Source organism: Myodes glareolus, chromosome 19, assembly GCF_982192425.1.
Source record: "Myodes glareolus chromosome 19, mMyoGla1.1, whole genome shotgun sequence".
Lineage (NCBI taxonomy): Eukaryota > Metazoa > Chordata > Mammalia > Rodentia > Cricetidae > Myodes > Myodes glareolus.
The window spans coordinates 56,064,644-56,083,600 of NC_142044.1; the positions used below are offsets into that span (position 1 = coordinate 56,064,644).

Genomic DNA, 18,957 nt, shown 5'->3' on the forward strand with positions numbered 1-18,957 from the left:
TAACTCTCAAGGAAGAGGACAAAGGGTATATGTTTATCTCCTTTATCTGGGTAGTCAGAATGTCAGAGATATGTCTCCAATATCTTTCTTTGACCCCAAATCAGAGCTTTCCAGTTTCAGTTCTTAGTTTTACAGTGTGCTGTGTTTGAGTTTGAGGTAGAGGTCTTTCCCCAATGACGGACTCGTATACAACTAATTACCTAACATAATTATGCCTTTATTTAGTAACTTAAGTGTAAAAAATAAGTTGACTTTCTATTTAACTTTGAGTGCCTACTCATGCTCTTAAGTCTATAGGCTTTGTAGACCAGAGCTACTATAGTCATGATACTTGTTCCTCTAGGACAGTGGCTATTGAGCTTCCTAATGCTGTGACCCTTTACTACTGTCCTCATGTGACCCTCAACCATAAAAACATTTCATTGCTACTTTGTAACTATAATTTTGCTGCTGTTATGAGCAAAATTATGAGTTGTAATGTAAATATGGTATGGAGGATATCTGATATGTGACCCCTAAAGAGGTTGCAACCCACAGGTTTAGAACCACTGCCCTAGGAGCTTGGGCACTAGGATAGACTTACAATGCAGTATACAATTTGCCACATGCATTAGAAATACAGTAAGCAATGTTCTTGGCTGTTGGAGAATGTCATGATGATTGTATCAGTAATTTGTGTATTTTACCCCTGACCAAGTAATTTGTGTATTTTAAAAATAGGATCTCACTAGTCAGCCTTGGGTGGCCTGGAACTTATGCTACCACAAGAATCTAGGTCCTGTCTTTTACAAAACAAAAAAAACAAAAAAACAAAAAAAAAAACCCAAAAAACTGTTGAAACTTCAGAATTGGAGTACTAAACTTAGGGTGGGGGTTTCTCACTCAGCCTTTGCATTATTGAAGCTGGATGATTCTGTTATGGATGATGGATGGGGCTATCCCGCATAGAAATCTCTCATATTGTCTTAGGCCTGCAGTTGTATATGGCAGTGATATTCTCTCACAGAAGACAATCAGAATTTCTTTACACATTGCCCAGTGTCAGGGTGGGAAGGACAAACTGTCCCTGGCTGAGAGCCACTGGTATAGTGTGGCTTCTTGTCTTCAGTACCCTGGCAAAAGCTGTTTAATACCAAGGTGGTTAGAAGCCTGCTTCTCTAGGGCTTGCCTAGCTGTGGCAGGAAGTTTGTGGAGCCTCTGAAGAAAGCTGGCTTCGCTGCACTCTGCAGGTGACTTGGTGTCTGCTTCTGCTCTTGCCTGCCCTCTGGGCTCTCTCCACTTTCTAGGCTTTAGCAACATTTGTGTGCCCACTTTCTAAAGCAGCTTTGTATTGTTCATAGTTTTAGTTTTCCCAGAACTTAAGATGACAGAATTGCCTATATGTTGAAAGTTATTAGTAAGATTTTTTTAATCAGAAACAGCTTACTTTTAATAATTTTTATAAAATGATATTAAAACAGTTTAAATAAATTAGCTAACTAAAAACTAAATGTAATTAAATTTTGGTTGTTGAACCTACTTACATAATAATGTTCATATATTTTCTGGCTTATGTTTTTATTAAAAATGGTTCCATGCAGCATTATGTGAGTATCTGAAATAACAAATGGTGGTGACTTTATCTTATAGAGGTTTATTATAAACAAAACAATTGTTAACATACCTTATACTGGGCTCTGGATCAGTGCTCTGAATTATTGATTTCTAAATTCTTTTAAATGGTGTGAATGTTTTAGGAGTATCTGCTAAATTCCCTGTGTATAGTACTCTCTGGGCTGTCTCTTAACAGATAAATTGCTCTGTGGTAGTTACATACTAACTCTAATAACATTCTGTGTATTTATATTATGATATGTTAAAGATTTTCAGCAGCAGAAAACGTCATGGTTTACACATTGCCCAGTGCCAGGGTGGGAAGGACAAAACTGTCCTTGACTGAGAGTCACTGGTGTAGAGTAGCTTCCTGTCTTCAGAACCTTGGGAAGAGGTATTATTTAATACCACCTGAGGTACCAACTGAGGTACTCAGAAACCTGATTCTCTAGAGCTTGCTTAGAGGTGGCAGGGAAGTTGGTGGAGCCTCTAATTAAAATGTGTTTTGCCTTTTTTAGCATTTCTGTGATCATACTTACCAACTGACGTTGGTATGGTCTAGACTGCCATATATGACGTTATTTCATTCCACATTACATTAATGTTTTGTGGTGTTACTAAGAGAGGTAGATTTAGATGTTAGTACTATAGTAATATGATGAGAACTTTCAGAATAAAGTACGTATATGGCTTTCCTTATTACTTGGAAACACCTAAGGTAGAGAATTACATCTTGTGTTGTTTCTTGTCCTGTATTCAATCTTGCCATTGTTATATAGGTAAAGAAAGATCCATCCAGTCTTTGAAAACATCAAGAGATACTTCACCCTCGAGTTCTTCAGCAGTCTCTTCATCCAAGGTTTGTTGCTTTTCTAAAGTTAGGTAGAACTGCAATGTGAAGATGATGGGTTGACCAGCACAAACAATATTGTGTGTATGCAGGATGCTTGATGAACCCTTTGAAAGCTTGAATTTTAAGTCTTTATCTGAAAATACTACAAAGGCCAAAATAAATGATCATTTTTCTCATTGATATTTCTCCATAGATTTTGCTACTGTATTATTTGCTGCTGTAGCCTTTGCTATTCTTCACCATAACCAAATGGGCTACATATTTAGATCGGCTGTGCATTCATAGGATTGGGGGCATTGAGAGCATAGGCAAAAGTTTAACATGTATAACCTTTTACTAACCCATACAGAAACTCCATAGCTAGGTTTAAATCTCAATTCTATAGGAGACTGAAGCTTCAGAAGCAAAAATAATTTCCTCCAAGTGGGAGCTGCTCCTCGCTTCCCGTTCTTTATTCTTAGTTCCCAGCTCAAAGTGTGTTGGAACGATGGAGCTGATGTTTCTTCACTTTGTTTCCTTTATCAACCTCTCACCCTTTCTCATGCTCATAACTCCTTTCAGATACTCTCTCCTTTTTGATTTTCTCTTAATGTTTTTGACATTCTAGCAGCAATAGTTCCCCCTGTCATTCTGCCATTGGTCTACAGGGACAACAGTCTCTCTGCTTGAGAGGAGAAGTGCCCTTTCTGTGACAAATCTTATCACTGGAGAACCCTCCGAAGTCGAGGATTCTGAAGTGTCAGATTGTTCTTTGCTGTTCTGTGGCATGGCTAGACTTGATGTTCTTGCCCTTGCAGATGTTTGACAGATATTTTGCCAGGCATAGAAACCAGCTCTCTGAAAAATTTATCTTTGGTTTTAAAATTAGATCTGACCTCATAGTAGCTCAGACTGGTCTTGCTAATACTGCATCAGTGTCCTGGGTTTTTAAATTACCTTCTCAGTTGAGCTTTTTCTTCCAAACATTATGGCTTTGGGAGTATTTTTTTTCAGGGTTTATTTTGAACCATTAGTAAATAGTTCTGTGTGATAACTTACCAAGTGCACACACTCAGTAACAGATAGACAGATAGAATAGTTCCCGTGGGAGGATTTCTTTACATTTTACAAGAACTCCTAAGTCATTAGCTTGGTTCTGCGCTATAGCTCTCCTGAAAACATAAACTTTCTCTTTTAAAATTATAAATATATCATTATTTTCTTGGATATGTTTTTATTTTCTTTAAATTTTTTTTGTATTTCTAATAATATATTGTCTTATGGTAGGTACTGTTTTAACCTCCTTAGCTAGGTAGGCATCTTATGCCAGTGATCCCAGCACTTGAGGGCTGAGACAAAGGGGTTTCATAATCATGAACGAACTTAGGCTACAGATTGAGACTCTGCCTGCAGACAAACAAACAAACCAAGAGATAAAAACAAAACCCTTCTGGATGGGTGGAAGATTGAAATGAGGGAGTTAAGCTTATTTAGTATCTGTGGAATATACTTCAGAGGTAAGTTTCAGACTTTCTCTCTTTGTCTTCTGAAGACTTGATAATTTTGGTCTGTGATGTGAGCTGATAATAGAGAGATTTGTAGAAAATAAGTCTGAGCTGTACTGTGCATGGGAGCCATCCACGCAGTATGCAGAAAGTTTAGGGCTGACTATGGCTGGCTGTCTTCTTCCTTTTGGCTTTTTAAAAGATTATGGTTTTTAATTACACATATGTGTGGGTGTGTGCATTTGAGTGCTAGTGCCAGAGATCAGAGGTTTTCATGTTCTGGATCTGGAGTTACAGGTAATTATGAGCCAACCACACGGGTGCTAAGAACCAAATTCAGTTTCTCTGTAAGAGCAGTGTGTACTCTTGGCCGTTTTAGCCATCTCTCTAGCCCCCAAAACTATATTATGCAGACCCATTTCCCAGTGGAAATCTCTGAAGACCACTGTGGCGGCCTCTCTAGGCCAAGTGTCTGTCTTCTGGAAAGCTTTCTAGGTGGTTACGGGTATCCTAGAGAAAAGCTTCTTTTTACAATTTCTGCTCACTTTGCTTTTGTTGATTTCTTGTTATAAAACGACAGGCAACTTTTTGGAGTCGTTCCTGGGTTTACAAGACATGCACTTTCTCTGAATAATTAAGTCAAAATAGTATATTTGGAGCAAAATATTTTTCACAATGCTGTGTATGTACACGTGTACAGACTCTCTCACACACACACACACACACACACACACACACACACACACACACACGATACAAAGAACCCATGGCCTCCTGTCCCTTGGTGAGCTTGATCAGGTCTGAATGAAGCTCGTGCCACTTTCTGTCAGTGTTTGTTAGTGAGTTTAGATAAATTACTATTGTTCTGTTTCTTGTTTTTCTAATTTGAGGTAATGAGGCCTGCCCTGCTCCCTTTGGCTTGTAGAAGTACTTCACTCATGACAGTGCACCAGTACTGCTGAGGTGGTTTTCTTTTTTGTTCTTTTGTTTGTTTGTTTTCACGGGGGCTGTTTATTAGACAAGGTTCTCTGGAGTTTTGGATAGAACCAGTGCAGTGTGTACATAGTATAAAAGGGTAAGCATGCACTATCTTGGTTTATGTGAGAGTTTCTGGGTAGTCTGTAGATGGCAGCACATTAGAGAGACTTAGGACCTGGGCTTCTAAGTCCACTAGGCTAGGTGCCTCAATGGTTCTAGACCAGCTCTAAGGCCTAAAAGATTCCCGGACAGTTGCTGATACTAACCCTGTAATGGAAGGCCAGAGAGGTCGGGCTCAGATATCTGGAGGACAGCAGTGCAGCATCGCCTTTTCCTTGGACCTCTTCGTGTGTGGGCTACTGTTTGAAGGCCACTTTCCCCACCTGAGTCAGACCTTTCTGAAAACAACCTTATTGACCTAACAGAGGCATTTTTCTTTGTTGATACCATATCCCTTCAAGCTATAAACCAAGATTAATCATCATATTGATATAAGATTAATCTCCAGACTGATGTATGTAGTCAGTGATACACTCTTAGAAAAGTTAAGAGATAGAAGCGATTGGGACTAGTTGGTAAAGAGTCTTCCAGGAAATAGGATGGAAACAGGGGGCCACCATGAAGATTCCCAGGAAAGGCTTTATAATCCGTGCTGTGCTGCTTCACTCGTTCATCCTCACTGCAGGCCCTTCCTTATCGGGACTGAAAGTGGCCCAGGAAGACCTTTTGTTTGCCTTTGCTTCTTCCATGAACTCACTCAGCTTCCCAAATTTGTCTCAGTGCAGTAGATTTATGGCAGTGAACATGGAAAAGGAAAAGTACAAGACATTATTACAGATACTTTTTAGGTCTGTTATCTTTATTCTTAAAACTGCTTTGTAAAGGGAATTAAGCCCCATCCAACAGGTGATTAAACCATACTGCCTGCCGAGATCTGCCTGTAGCTTCAAAGCCCATGCTTTGATTATATTGTATTTGGTTAGAGAAAGTAATAGTAAGCCAAAACAATGAAATTTAAATCTTTAAACTCTTGTGCAAGAATGACTTACATGCTTTATCACAAATTATAAAATGACATATTTGGGCCTTTCTCTTGAGTTAAGAATTTACCTTAGGGGTGGAGAGATGGTCTGGTAGTTAAGAGCAATGACTTCTTTTCTAGAGGACCACGATTTGATTCCGTGGTTCACAATCCTCTGTAAATCTAATTCCAGGGGATCCAATGCCCTTGTTCTAGCCTTAGTGGGCAGAGGGATCACATGTGAAGCACAGACTCACAGGCAGGCAAAACACCCACACACATTAAAATAAATAAATCTTTTTAAAGGATTTACTGTAATAAAATTTAACCATTATTTAATTAAAGATAAAAATTATAATCAATATGTTGTTTGTATCCTGGATACAATTTATATGTATTTGTCATGATTTTTGCATTGGCCCGTTAGATGAGGTCTTGAAGTTTGATATAAATGAAATTCTGAGTGATGTGTAGTCCCTGTGTCCTTTAGGAATCGCTATTTAAAGGGATTCTGAACTGAGTTTTGTGTCTCCCTACGTAGCTATGGCCGGCCTGGCACTTTGAGTTCTCCTTCCTCACCTTCCTTGTGCTAGGGATGAGTACGCATGCGTTATCTTGCCTGACTCTCTGCTAATGTTTTTGAAGAAATGAAAAGGGGGTATAGTTATCTCACTGCATTGTGCTTCCTGGTGTTAGAGGCCTTTAAGAATGCTAACAAAGATGTCTCTTTATTTATGGTAGGTGTTAGACAAACCCAGCCGGCTAACTGAGAAGGAACTTGCTGAGGCTGCAAGCAAGTGGGCTAATGAAAAGCCAGAGAAGTCAGATGAAAATAACTTGACTGAGATTTCTGAGTTCGAGGTATTTAATTTCAACTTTATGTTTCCCACCTGATCATTTTGTCTTGATTTTAAACTTGATTTTAAACCTGTGTGGTACCGTACACCTGTAATCCCAACATATAGAAGGTGCAGGCAGAGGACCATCAAGGTTGTCATCAGAGAACAAGTCTGAGGATAGCCCGAGTCCCTTTTTATAAAAAAAAGGGGGGGGGGCAAAGCAAAAAGAGTATAAAATATTTGCTTTGTTCTTATTGCTCAACAGGTACTTGAGAAAATATCTTTGTGGGTTATTGAATTTACTACACAAAGTAAGAGTGTGAAAAATATATTTTTGAATAATTTTAAAGGAAGACTTTTTCCATTTTGCTTTGCTCTTCCCAACCCTTTTGCATTCTGGGGTCAAACCTAGGGTTTGTCTGTAGTTGGTTTTTGTTGTACTCTTTGGGGCCTGCCACCCAGCTCTCAAATAAATGCATGGATGATTATTCTTAACTTAGTTTAGCTTGTTTCTAGCCAGCTTCTCTAAGTTAAATTGTCCTGTTTCTCTTTAACTACATCTTGCTTCTGGACTTTTTACTTTTCTTTATTCTATGTCTTTCTTCTTACTCAGTGACTGGCCCCTCGTGTCCTCATTTTCTACTTTTCTAGCTCCTCCTCTTGGGCCCAGATTTCTCCTCTGTTTATTCTCTGCCTGGCAGCCCCACCTATCCCTCTCCTGCCTAGCCTCTGGCCATTCAGCTCTTTATTAGACCAATCAGGTGTTTTAGACAGGCAAAGTAACACAGCTTCACAGAGTTAAACAAATGCAACAGAAAGAATGTAGCTCATCTTTGCATCATTAAACAAATGTTCCACCACAGCATAAATGAATGTACTACATCTTAAACTAATATTCCACAACATCTGTCTGTCTGTTACATTGCCAATCCTCATGGAAGGTTTTGTGGTATGTGAGATTAAATGTGCATAACAATAATAATATACTAATCCGTATCTTCATGCATGATTAAGGAATCCTTTCCCATGTGCCTATTATATAATGTGCATAAGTCAAATGGGTAGATTTGGAGTCCAGAAAGACTTGTTTTTGAGTGTTTGGATTTTCTATCTTTTATTTGTTTTTGTTTTTGGTGTGTGTGTGTGTGTGTGTGTGTGTGTGTGAGAGAGAGAGAGAGAGAGAGAGAGAGAGAGAGAGAGAGAGAGAGAGAGAGAGAGAAAGTATCTGGTTTGTCATATAGATATTTAATAATAATTTTCTCAAACAGGTCAAAGTTTTCTTGTTATTTTATAATAATAGATATTTTTGAGTATTAAGTAAATCCATCAAATATATCAAGCCGTTATTCTTAGCACTTAGAAGTACTTGAAACTTAGACAAGAGAAATCTTGTATTATTTACTTGATGTTATTTTGATAATTTAGACTTAATAGTTTTTATATTAACAGTAGACACTTGTACTTCAGAGGTCGAATTTGAGGGTAAGACTGATTTCTTGTCTACTTAATATTTTGGGTGGTGTGTGTGTATATGCATTCAAATTTTAATTTATACGACTATGTTCTACTCATATGTCTCTATGTAAGATACATTTATATGAACTCCAGGCTTGAGACAAGAACAACCCAGTGATCGTTGGCAAAGAAAATGGACTCTCTCTCTCTCCTGCCATCAGCTTGCAATATCATCTCTTCTGGGGATGGGACCTTTTGATCCCCTCTTCTGTCCCTGATGGAAATTTGACTGTCTTGTTCTTATGTAGGTCTTATTTAGGTAATCAGAGCTGCTGTGAGTCCATGTTTGTAATAGCTATGCCATTGTGTCCAGAAGACAGCATTCAAGCCTACTTCCCATCCTCTGGCTCTTATATTCTTTCTTTTCCATCTGTGGAGGTGTTCCCTGACCTGGAGAGGGTTCATAGAGATATTCAGTAATCTACATTGAGCACTCCCAATTGCTTCTTTCAGCACTCTGAACAATTATAAATCTCTGCATTAACCACTACTGCAATAAGAAGATTCTTTATCAAGATTGGGAGTAGCACAAATCTGTGGGTAGAAACACACCTTCTTAGAAGGCATTTATTTATTTATTTATTTATTTATTTATTTATTTATTTATTTATTTATTTTGAGAAAGCCGCAGATCAATTTACAAAGTGGCTATTTGGTTACATGCTCATCAACAGTGTACAAGGATTTCCATTTTCCCACATTACACCAACATTTCTTGACATTCGTATTCTTGATGATGGTGGCCATTCTGACTGGGTGAGATAGAACCTTGCAGTAGTTTTCATCTACATTTTATTATTAAGAATATTGGTTGGGTGGTGGTAGTGCAGATCTTTAATCTTAGCACTTGTGAGGCAGAGATAGACAGACTGGTCTACAAAGTTCTAGGACAACCAGAGCTGTTACACAGAAATCAAAAAACCAAAAACCAAAAAAAAAGTACTGAAAAAATCTTTAGTGTTTCCTAGCCATTGGATTTCTTTTGATAACTTTCTTTTCAATCCCATAGCCCATTTTAAAATTGAGTTTTATGTTTAGATTTTTGAGTTTTTTATGTATTCTAGACATTAAGCCTCTTTTATATTTATAGCTGGCAAAGATTTTTCTCCCATTCTTTGGGCTTCCTCTCCTCATTTGGCAGTTTCCTTTGCTGTACAGAGTGTTTGGCGTTTGTCAGTTGTTGACCTTATATTTCTTGCACTGCCTAGCTGGAAAGTCTTTACTTGTGCCTGTTCATAACCATATACTCCTTACTTTTTCTCCTAGCACATGAATTCTCAACCTGTGGGTCATAACCCTTTGGGTAGTCAAATGACCTTTTCACTGGGGTTGCCTAAGACACTCAGAAGACACAGATATTTACATTACAATCTATAACAGCAGCAAAATTACAGTTAGGGGATAGCAATGAAATAATTTTGTGGTTGGGAGTCACCCGGCATGAGGAACTGCATTAAAGGGTGGCAGCGTTAGGCAGGTTGGGAACCAGAGCTCTAGCAGTTCCAGGGATTCAGTGCTGTTTGTCCTGTCTCTTTGCTGGAAGTGTTTCTCAACAAGAATCTGTAGCTCTAGCTGATGCCCTCTTCCTGGCCTCGCTGGCCATTGCACTGATGTAGTGCACATAGAAATATATGTGAGCCTGTAGGACTTCAGGCAGTGACTCCAAAGAGGGCTGTCCTGGAGTCTCTAAGAAGGCAGGCTGCAGGGTGGAGAAGAGGGCTCAACAGTTAAGAGCACTGCCTGCTTTTCCAAAGGTCCTGAATTCAATTGCCAACAACTGCATGGTGTCTCACCATCTGTCATGAGATTCTGGTGCCCTCTTTTGGGCTGCAGACAGACATGCAGGCAGAACACAATAAATACAATATTTTTTAAGAAAGAAAGAAAGAGAGAGAGAGAGAGAGAGAGAGAGAAAGAAAGAAAGAAAGAAAGAAAAAAGGCAGGCTGAGTACCCGAAAGCAGTGTTCCTCCAAGGCTTCTGGTTTAGTTTCTGCTTTGTCTTCCCTCAGTGCTGAACTGTATCAGAATTTGTAAGTCAAATAAACCTTTTTCCTCTCCCTAAAAGAAGTGATAATGTTGTTTATCAGGGTCATAGAAAGCAAACTCGTAGTCTTTAGGTTTTTGTATACAGAATTAAATAGTTTGCAAATAAGGATAATTTGACTTCTTTTTCTATTTGTATCCCTTTTCTTCCTTTGCTTGTCTTACTGCACTACATTGAATAGAAGTGGACTCGCTGAACATCCATGCCTTGTTCCTAATCTTAATGGAGCACTGGGTTTTTCCTCATTCACACCATGTACACAGCCTCTATTTCTGTTATTTTAGAGGTATGCTCTGTCTGTAAAGTCACCAGTACTTTCATCAGGAAAGGATGCATTAATAAGATGATTAGTTTACATAATTTGAAGCTAAGCAGTGGTGGTACACACCTTTAATCCCAGCACCAAAAAAATGATAGATCTATGGATGGATGGATGGATGGATGGATGGATAGATAGATAGATAGATAGATAGACAGACGGATAAAATTTGACATAGTTTGAACCATCCCCACATCTCTTGAATGAAGCAAACTTGGTTATGATGAATAATCTTTTTCATATAATCAAGTTCAGTATGCAAATATTTTGTTGAGAATTTTGCATCTGTGTTCATCAGGGAGATCAGTCTAGTTTCTTTCCTTTTGTTGTTGTTGTTGTTGTCTTTGGTTTTAGTATCGAGGTAATACTGACTTCATAAAAACAGTCTAGAAGACTTTTTTCCCTCTATTTTATGAAATGATTTAAGTAGTATTACTGTTCTGATAGAGTTGTGGGGTGAGGATATCTGGTCGTGGGCCTTTGTTAGTTGGGAGACTTTATCACTTCTCCAGTCTCATTGCTGGTAATGGACCCATTTCAGCTTGTTTATTTTATCCTTGTTTAATTTTGTTATGTTGTATGCATCTAGAAATTTATTCATTTAGATTTTTCAATTTAATATAATAGAGGTTTATTTTATTTTATATGTATCAGTTTTTGTCCTGTGTATGTACGTGGTGTCCACAGAGACCAGAAGTAGGTGTTGGATCCCTTGGGATTGGAGTTACAGACAATAACTGCCACATGAATGCGAAGAATTGAACCCAGTTCTTCTGCAAGACACTCAGTGCTCTTAACCCTTGAGCCATTTCTCCAGCCCCTAGTGTATCCTTAAAAAGTGTATCCTTATGATTTTCTTAATTTCATAGGTATCTGTTATTAGATTCCCTTTTCATTTCTAATTTTACTAATTTCGGGGTTCTTTGTTTGTTTGTTTAAATCTGGCAAACTGTCACTCCTTTGTCTTTTCATAGAAACAGCTCTTTGATTTTTTTTTTTACTTTGTGCTTTGTTAAATTTAGCAATTTGTTATTTTCTAAAGGAATAGAACAAGAATTTTTTTGGTACATATTAATTATATGAAATAAAGAGTTTTTCTCTGTTGCTCTATGGTTTTTATTTCTTAGTCATTTTTTATTCTTTGAGAATTCCATACATTACAATGTAGTATGATTATATACACCTCACATATCTCACTCATATACCCCCAAACTCGTGACAACTGTTAACCCTGATTTTTAAAAGTTGATTAATTCTTTATGTGTTTGGATGGGGTTTGCCTGCATGTATGCCTGTGCACGAGGTGTTGGATCCCTTGGAACTGGTTACAGGTGGTCATAAATTGCCACGTGAGTTCTGGAAATCAAACTTGGCTGTTTTGCCCACGTCACAGAACCCTCCCCAAAACCAATTAGGAGACCGAGTCCTGTAGTAAAAGCAAAGAGCCCTTATTCTTACACAAGTTCGAACTCTGCATGTGTCCAACATATTTGCGGAGAGCCCCAGTTCAATTAGGACTGGGTATGTATAGTAGCAAAGGTGGCGGTGAGGGATTTCTAAGGTTCAGGACTGCTGATTGGCTGCCATTTGTCTAAGGATGTTCTGGTGATAAGCGATGGGTGTGTGCTGCCTACAATGGTTGGAACGTTAGGAATTTCCTTTGGATGGTCTGTTACTGGGTGGTTCCTGGGTGGTCTCAGTTTGTGGTCTTTCTTGGAACCAGGTATTGCCTCAAGGTAAAGTACGGAGAGTCCAGCCTCTGTTGAGCTGGGTTGTACAGATCTCTGGAGGATCTCTGGAGGAGAGCAGCTGTTGACACCAGCGTTTATTACACTTTGGTCAGATAGAATGCAGGTTGTTGATTCTCGGGATTTGTTCAGTGTCTTAACATGTCAGTTTGGGGGAAATTTCCACAAGCTGTTGTTAAGAATGGGTATTTAGTGTCTGAGTGGGATGTTCATGGATGCCTGTTAGATCTGTTTGATTTATGATCTCATTTAATTCCAGTAGTGTTCATCTGTTTAAATTTTGTCTGGATGACCTGTCTGTTGATGAGAGCTTGGTACTGAAGGGAGTCCCCACTGTTTGGGGTTAGTCTGAATCAGTCACTGTTGGATAGTGTCTAACAGAACCAGTCATTGCTGCAGTCTCACATTCTTCCTAATGGTTTGAGGAAAGTCGTGGGCTGTTTAGCTATGAGCGTGGAGTGTGTTTCTGTACCTTCCCTTATTGTGATCCTTTATGTGAGCTTATGCTCTCATATTTGGATTTTTTTCTTAAGTGGTCCATATTTCCTGAATAGATTGTTTAAGAAATAACCATAGGGACAAAACCTTTCAGCTGTATAGTATTCTGTATTTAGTATATTTATCATATTTTAGAATGTTGTAAGGCTTGGTTTCATCAAAAATTATAAAAGTAGTATTCATATTCTCTAGCCTTCATTACATATCATGACATTATACATTTTCTTTTCTTAAAATTAATTAAATAGCACTTCCTTTTAATATAATCTTCTCTTAGTGACCACATATACCATCTCATATACTCAGTGTCCTTTAAGAAAATAACTAAGGACTTCTTCTGTTTTCAAGGCGGGATCCATGGCACCCTTATTTATCGACCAGACAGAAGAACCCGAGTCAAACACAACAGATGGCACAGAACTGTATGAAGACAGCCAGCTTAGCAGTCGCTCCAAAGCCATTGCATCAAAAACCAAAGAGATCGAGCAGGTAAGAATACAGTCTTCTGATAGACACAGCTCTTGGTTTGTACCACTTTGCGTGTGTAAGTATTTGCATTGGATAAATATACTGGTTTGTCTATTATTCTTGTAACTCTGAAATTCTGCTGAATGTGTATAGAGGCTCAGATGTTCCTCAGGTGCCTCCCCCCTCCCCCGCCCCGGGCAGAGTTCTTAGTTTAGAACCAATGAATGGCCTACATTGGCAAGCCAGGAAGGCCTAGGATGCACCAGTCTCCACGTCCTTGCAATTCCCTTGTGTTTGGAGATTGGCTGATGTGGAGCTGAGGCAGTCTGAACTCTGTGCCCTCTTGTTTGCCTGTTTTCCAAACACCGGATCACTGGTATACACTGCTACATCATCGTCTTTTCCCTTTCAATCCAATTGACCTGGGTTTGTTTTCTTGTTTTTCTTGACCATAATATAGACTTCACAAGAGCCAGGGACTTTGTCCTGCTAGGTGGTGTATCTCTGCCATGTTGCAGGGACTTGGTCCTGCGCAGTGGTGTATCTACAAGTGAGACAATGAAAGTGAGGAGGGCAGAGCTGACCGAGAAGCAGAGTTATCTTGGGTGCATGAAATCAGTCTTTCAGTCAGCCACTTAGAGGAGATCTCACGTTACTGGAAACTCAAAAGCAGCTTCACCTCAAAGCCTTGTGGGTTTGCGGCAAGAAAAACTAGCTGAGCACCAACTGCATGAGAGTAGCCTAGGCCCAGAGGGGCAGAGCAGGTAAGCTGTGCCCCTGCCCTTAGCTCTTATGTGTGGCAGACTCAAGTATTTTTTGGTTGGATGATGATTAAAGCCGCAACCCTGACTTTGGTTCCTGGGTCACTTAAGATCAGAAGTGATCTTTGTTAACATCTACCCGTTTAGGCTTCATTCTTAACAGGGTTTGATCAAGGTGCTATTTAAAAGGGTCAATAATTTAATAATGTTTTCTTTTCTTCTTAAGTTGTAGCTTTCTCTTAAGATTTATTGATTCTTACTATGTGCTTTGGCATATGAGTGTTTTGCCTAAATGTATGTCTATGTACCATATGTGTGCCTGGTGCCCTCAAAGGTTTGAAGAGGGTGTTGGATTCTCTAGAACTGGAGTTACAAGCAGTTATAAGCCATTTATGTGGGTGCTTGAAATGGAAACTGGGTCCTCTGGAAGAGCAACTGTGCTCTTAACCTTGCTAGCCCCTGAGTTACAGGTTTCTTTGTTTTGTTTGGTTATTTTCAAGACAGGTTTCTCTGTGTAGCCCTTGCGGTCCTGGAACATGCTCTGTAGACCAACCTGGCCTCAGTCTCACAGATATTTGTCTGCTTCTGCCTACTGGGTGCTGGGATTAAAGGTGTGGACTACCACTTCCTGGCTGTAGTATTTATAAAAACAAGTTCTCTTAAGAATGTAACTTGGGGCAGCAGAGATGGCTCAGCAGTTCTCCCAGAGGTCCCGAGTTCAATTCTCAGCCACCACATAATGACTCACAACCATCTGTAATGAGATCTGGTGCCCTCTTCTGGCCTCCAGGCAGACATGCAGGCAGAACACTGTATACATAATAAACAAATAAATCTTTAAAAAAAGAAAAAAATGTAACTGGAAGAAACACTTAGTGAAATGCTAAGTATTTTGTCATTCATGAATATTTTCGCTGTTTGTACTGTTGTTCGTAGTTAGTCTCTTAGATTGTGAGAAAATTATCAGTAGGGTGTATAAACTCGCTTGATGGTTGGTGCATTGAAAATTGTTCGGCATGAAGGTAATCTTCACAGTTCTTTGTGTAAACATACAGGTTTGAGATGAAAACTGTTTAGAGCTGCTGTCAAAGCACATGAAATAGCTGCTGAACCTTGCAGCATGGCAAGTGATCTAAAGAGATAAAGGGAGCTGGGTACGGGTGTGGCGGGGCACACTTTTGGTTCTAGCACTCGGGCAGCGTTTCAGATCATCCAGAGACTGTCAGAGAGGGGATGCAGGGACAGTGAGGAGAGGGAAGAGAGATAAACAAAACAGAATTGCTACATTTGGTGCCTCTAGAGGAGGAAAGTCATTACTGAAAAGGTTATAAATAGCTGGGCGTGGTGACCTGCAATCCAGACTTGTGGGAAGTGGAGGCAAGAGAGCAATAACTTGATAAGCCTGAAGTAAGCTGTGAGACCCTGCCTTGAAAAAGTTGAGTATGAGCCGGTCAGTGGTGACACACGCCTTTAATCCCAGCATTTGGGAGACAGAGGCAGGTGGATCTCTGTGAGTTCAAGGCCAGTGAGTTCCATGATAGGCAGGACTATCACAAAGGAAAAGAAAAAGTAAGTATGGTGCTATAAAATAGAAGCTACGTGGAGCTCTCTCTTTCCGTTAGACACTGTGATTTCATACATGGGCAAGAAGTAAGGCCAGAATTCCCTCAAATTCAGGAAGCTAGTACCTGATGATAAATGTATATATAAAATTATTAATTTTCAAACAGAGGAAATAATTTTCAAGATTTTTTTTCCAATAAGGATTAGATATCAATGAATAGAAGGTCTGTATGAACAATATGGTGACCACATCGATGTTCAGTGATTCCTTTTTACATTTTTTTCATGTATGAGTGTTTTGCCTTCATGTGTGTACCACATACATACATGGTGCCATCAGAGGCCAGAAGAGGGCATCAGATCCCCAGAACTGGAGTTAGAAACAGTTGTGAACCACCATGTAAGTGCTGGAATTGAACCCAGGTCCTCTGGAAGAACAACCAGTGCTCTTAGCTGTTGAACCATGCCTCCAGCTCCTTGGGTTTTGAAACCCAGGTCTTTTAATTGAGGCAATATTATAGTTTAAATAAAAATTCCCCTTCAAAATTTTTTGGTTACCACATAGCAGTTCTTGAAGTTTAAAAGCAAGCACATGGGGTAGACTGTAGCAGAATGACCTCCGTGTGGGGATATATTCTTTTGATGTGTTGCCACATTGTCATCCCTGGGCATTGAGATTAGAATTAAGCATGGTGGAGTGCTAATAAATTCTCCATCCAGAAAGCTCTCACTTGTGACTGAAGTGCTGTGTTGTGGAGATGAACAGTTTCAAACCATCCCACTTTCATTCAACTTTCTGGGGTATATATGGTTTACCTTATTACCCTGCACATTTGGCTTCTTTATGCTTTGGATCCTAGGCATTCTACACACACACACACACACACCCCACATACCACATATATACCAATTATCGGTGTCAAGGTTGGTTCATCTTTCATGCTAAATTCTTCGTCAAACCTTTTACTTCGAAAGAAGGAGCAGAAGTATGCTTGAATTCTCTGACTTTTGGTCAGGGCAGAATGGATCCACCACTATGGGCCATCTTAATGTCCAAAACCGCAAGCAAGTACACCCTAAGTCAAGTGTGTAGCCATACTTGTTAACACTTTTGAGCAACCTCAAAGCCTCTGACCTTCAGACAAGGTGGAATAGGCTCACATTTTTGGGCCTCCACAGAAATTCTATTCTGTTCCAAAACTATATATATGTGTGTGTGTGTGTGTGTGTGTGTGTGTGTGTGTGTGTGTGTGTGTGTATTTTTATATATATATAAATTTTTAGTTTGCTTTAAATTCCACGTTCTAACCATTTTTTAACTGGGCTTTTTATTAGCTTTTCTGCAAAGGTTTGACTTTTCTTATTTGAATCATATTTGATGTTCAGAGCTCTTTGTTTATTTTGTGTTATGAACCCAGTGTGTTTGGGTTCTATTATAGTACTGGGAAGCAAACCCAGGCCCTCGCATGCTGGACAAGTACACTGCTGTTGAGCTATGTGTGCAGTCCTTTGTACTTTCTGTTGCATGGTATTTCACATTTAATAATAGAATTATGTTTTTAATTTTTAACCTTAGTAGACACAGGGATCCTTTAGTAAAATGAAAGGCTGTTTTGAGGAAAGCCTCTTGTACCCTGGCCATTAGTGCTTACTGAGCTCTTGGGTGGAACGTGCTTCTGTAGTACCAGACCAGTCTCTGTGTCCTGGGAATGTGAGCGAGAGCTGTGCACATGGGAAGAGTCAGCTTTTAGTTGTAATAGGTTAAAATGAAATTCTTTTCAAATAGGGGAAGCTCTATCTATTGTATGTGTATGAGAGAAGCATTTAGCCTACCTCACATAATAGAAACATTCTCTGTTTTTTCTTGTTATCAGACAAGTTACAAATGTTCTTAAAAGTACAATTCTCCCTCAGTATCTTGTCTAGCCATCAAGTCTACCCAGTTGTCTTTAACAATTCATTACCAGGTACTCCTTCAGACTTTGCATATAGATTTAGTAAAACTCCCAAGAGTTCCCTCTGAAAAAAATTGCATTTCTAAAATAATTAAAAATAATTTATTTTGGCCAAATTTTTAAGTTTTTGAAATGTATAATTAATTTACCAGGTAAATCTCATTTTTTTGATGTTACCATGGAAACTTGCTGCTGAAGTATTGGGGTAAAGTTTTCATTTGAAAAGAAGTAGCTGGGACTGGGGGTATAACCAAGTGGTTATAGCATCCCTGAGGGCACTAGGTTTGCTTGCCCCAGCAAATCTTAAGTTCGGTGTGGTGGTATATGCCTGCTGTCTGAGCACTCAGGTAGAGGCAGTGTATAGACAGTGTACATTCCAAACATCTATACAAACCATACTTTAAAAGGGTACGGGTAGACTTTCTCCTTGGGGATGCTGCACAACTGAGAAAGCCCAGTCAATAAATGTTTTCACTCTAAGTAATAATCTTACTCTAAGGAAAAGACAAAAACCAAACATGAGTTAAACAAACAAGATCCCCTTATACCACTTTCAATTAGAACTCAAATGAATTGCTATTTATTTACTGCTGTTTGACTTACAGTTAGCCTGTAATAAAAGACATGGTATGAGAAACACATTCATGTTAGAATAAAGCCTCGTTTAGGCTAGGCTTACCCTTATTTAAGAAACATTTTATATTTTATACTGAATAACTACAGTCTCTGAAGTCCTGGGGCTCTAGTTCAGCTGTAGTTTCTGCTGGCTGTTACTCGTTTTAGGAAGTTCCCTCATGGACTAGAGTTGGAGTTGTTAGTTTCTACTTAGAAATTGAAGTTCATGTGGCTTTCCAGGGGAAATGCCATCTCTTTGCTGGAACAGCTCAGAACCCAGGAAGACTCTGTATGTCTGCAATTTACTGTAAATGGTCCAGCAGGTGGGAAGTATTCTTTTCTGTTTCGTGCCTGACCCTTCAAGGTGAAAGGCTCCATTGACAAGTATTAGATGGGAAACCAAGCCTGAGGAACATTGACTATAGCGTACATTTGCTGAAGCTGGCTGGTAGGAAAAATACAATGAACACCCAGTGGTGCTTACATATGCATGTGTGGGTTGAAGACTAAAGGAGGAAAACACTTTGAATTCTATTAATGGGCAGAATGGTTTAACTTTTAGCATGGACATAATTGTGATCAGTGTGTACTGGACAGTTTAATTTAGCTATAGAGACAAGTTTGGCTCCTTTCTATGTAGAGATCCTGAATTAGACGGGATTAGTTTGGAGGAGAGTGGCTATGTCAGGGTTGGGGGGAAACT

The 18,957-nt window shown here is 39.2% G+C and overlaps 1 protein-coding gene across 12 annotated transcripts in view; it reads left to right on the plus strand.

The window, feature by feature from the left end:
- The window catches only part of Pphln1 (periphilin 1), an 86,723-nt gene that overhangs the window by 52,809 nt on the left and 14,957 nt on the right, over positions 1-18,957 (plus strand). For 8 of the 12 annotated variants that reach the window (XM_048444787.3, XM_048444792.3, XM_048444786.3 and 5 more), the window contains 3 exons: positions 2,373-2,452; positions 6,671-6,790; positions 13,241-13,381. In XM_048444787.3, coding sequence (XP_048300744.3) covers positions 2,373-2,452; positions 6,671-6,790; positions 13,241-13,381 — 341 coding nt within the window. The remainder of the gene's footprint in view (positions 1-2,372; positions 2,453-6,670; positions 6,791-13,240; positions 13,382-18,957) is intronic. The other 4 variants (XM_087899202.1, XM_087899198.1, XM_087899201.1 and 1 more) reach the window with 1 other exon arrangement.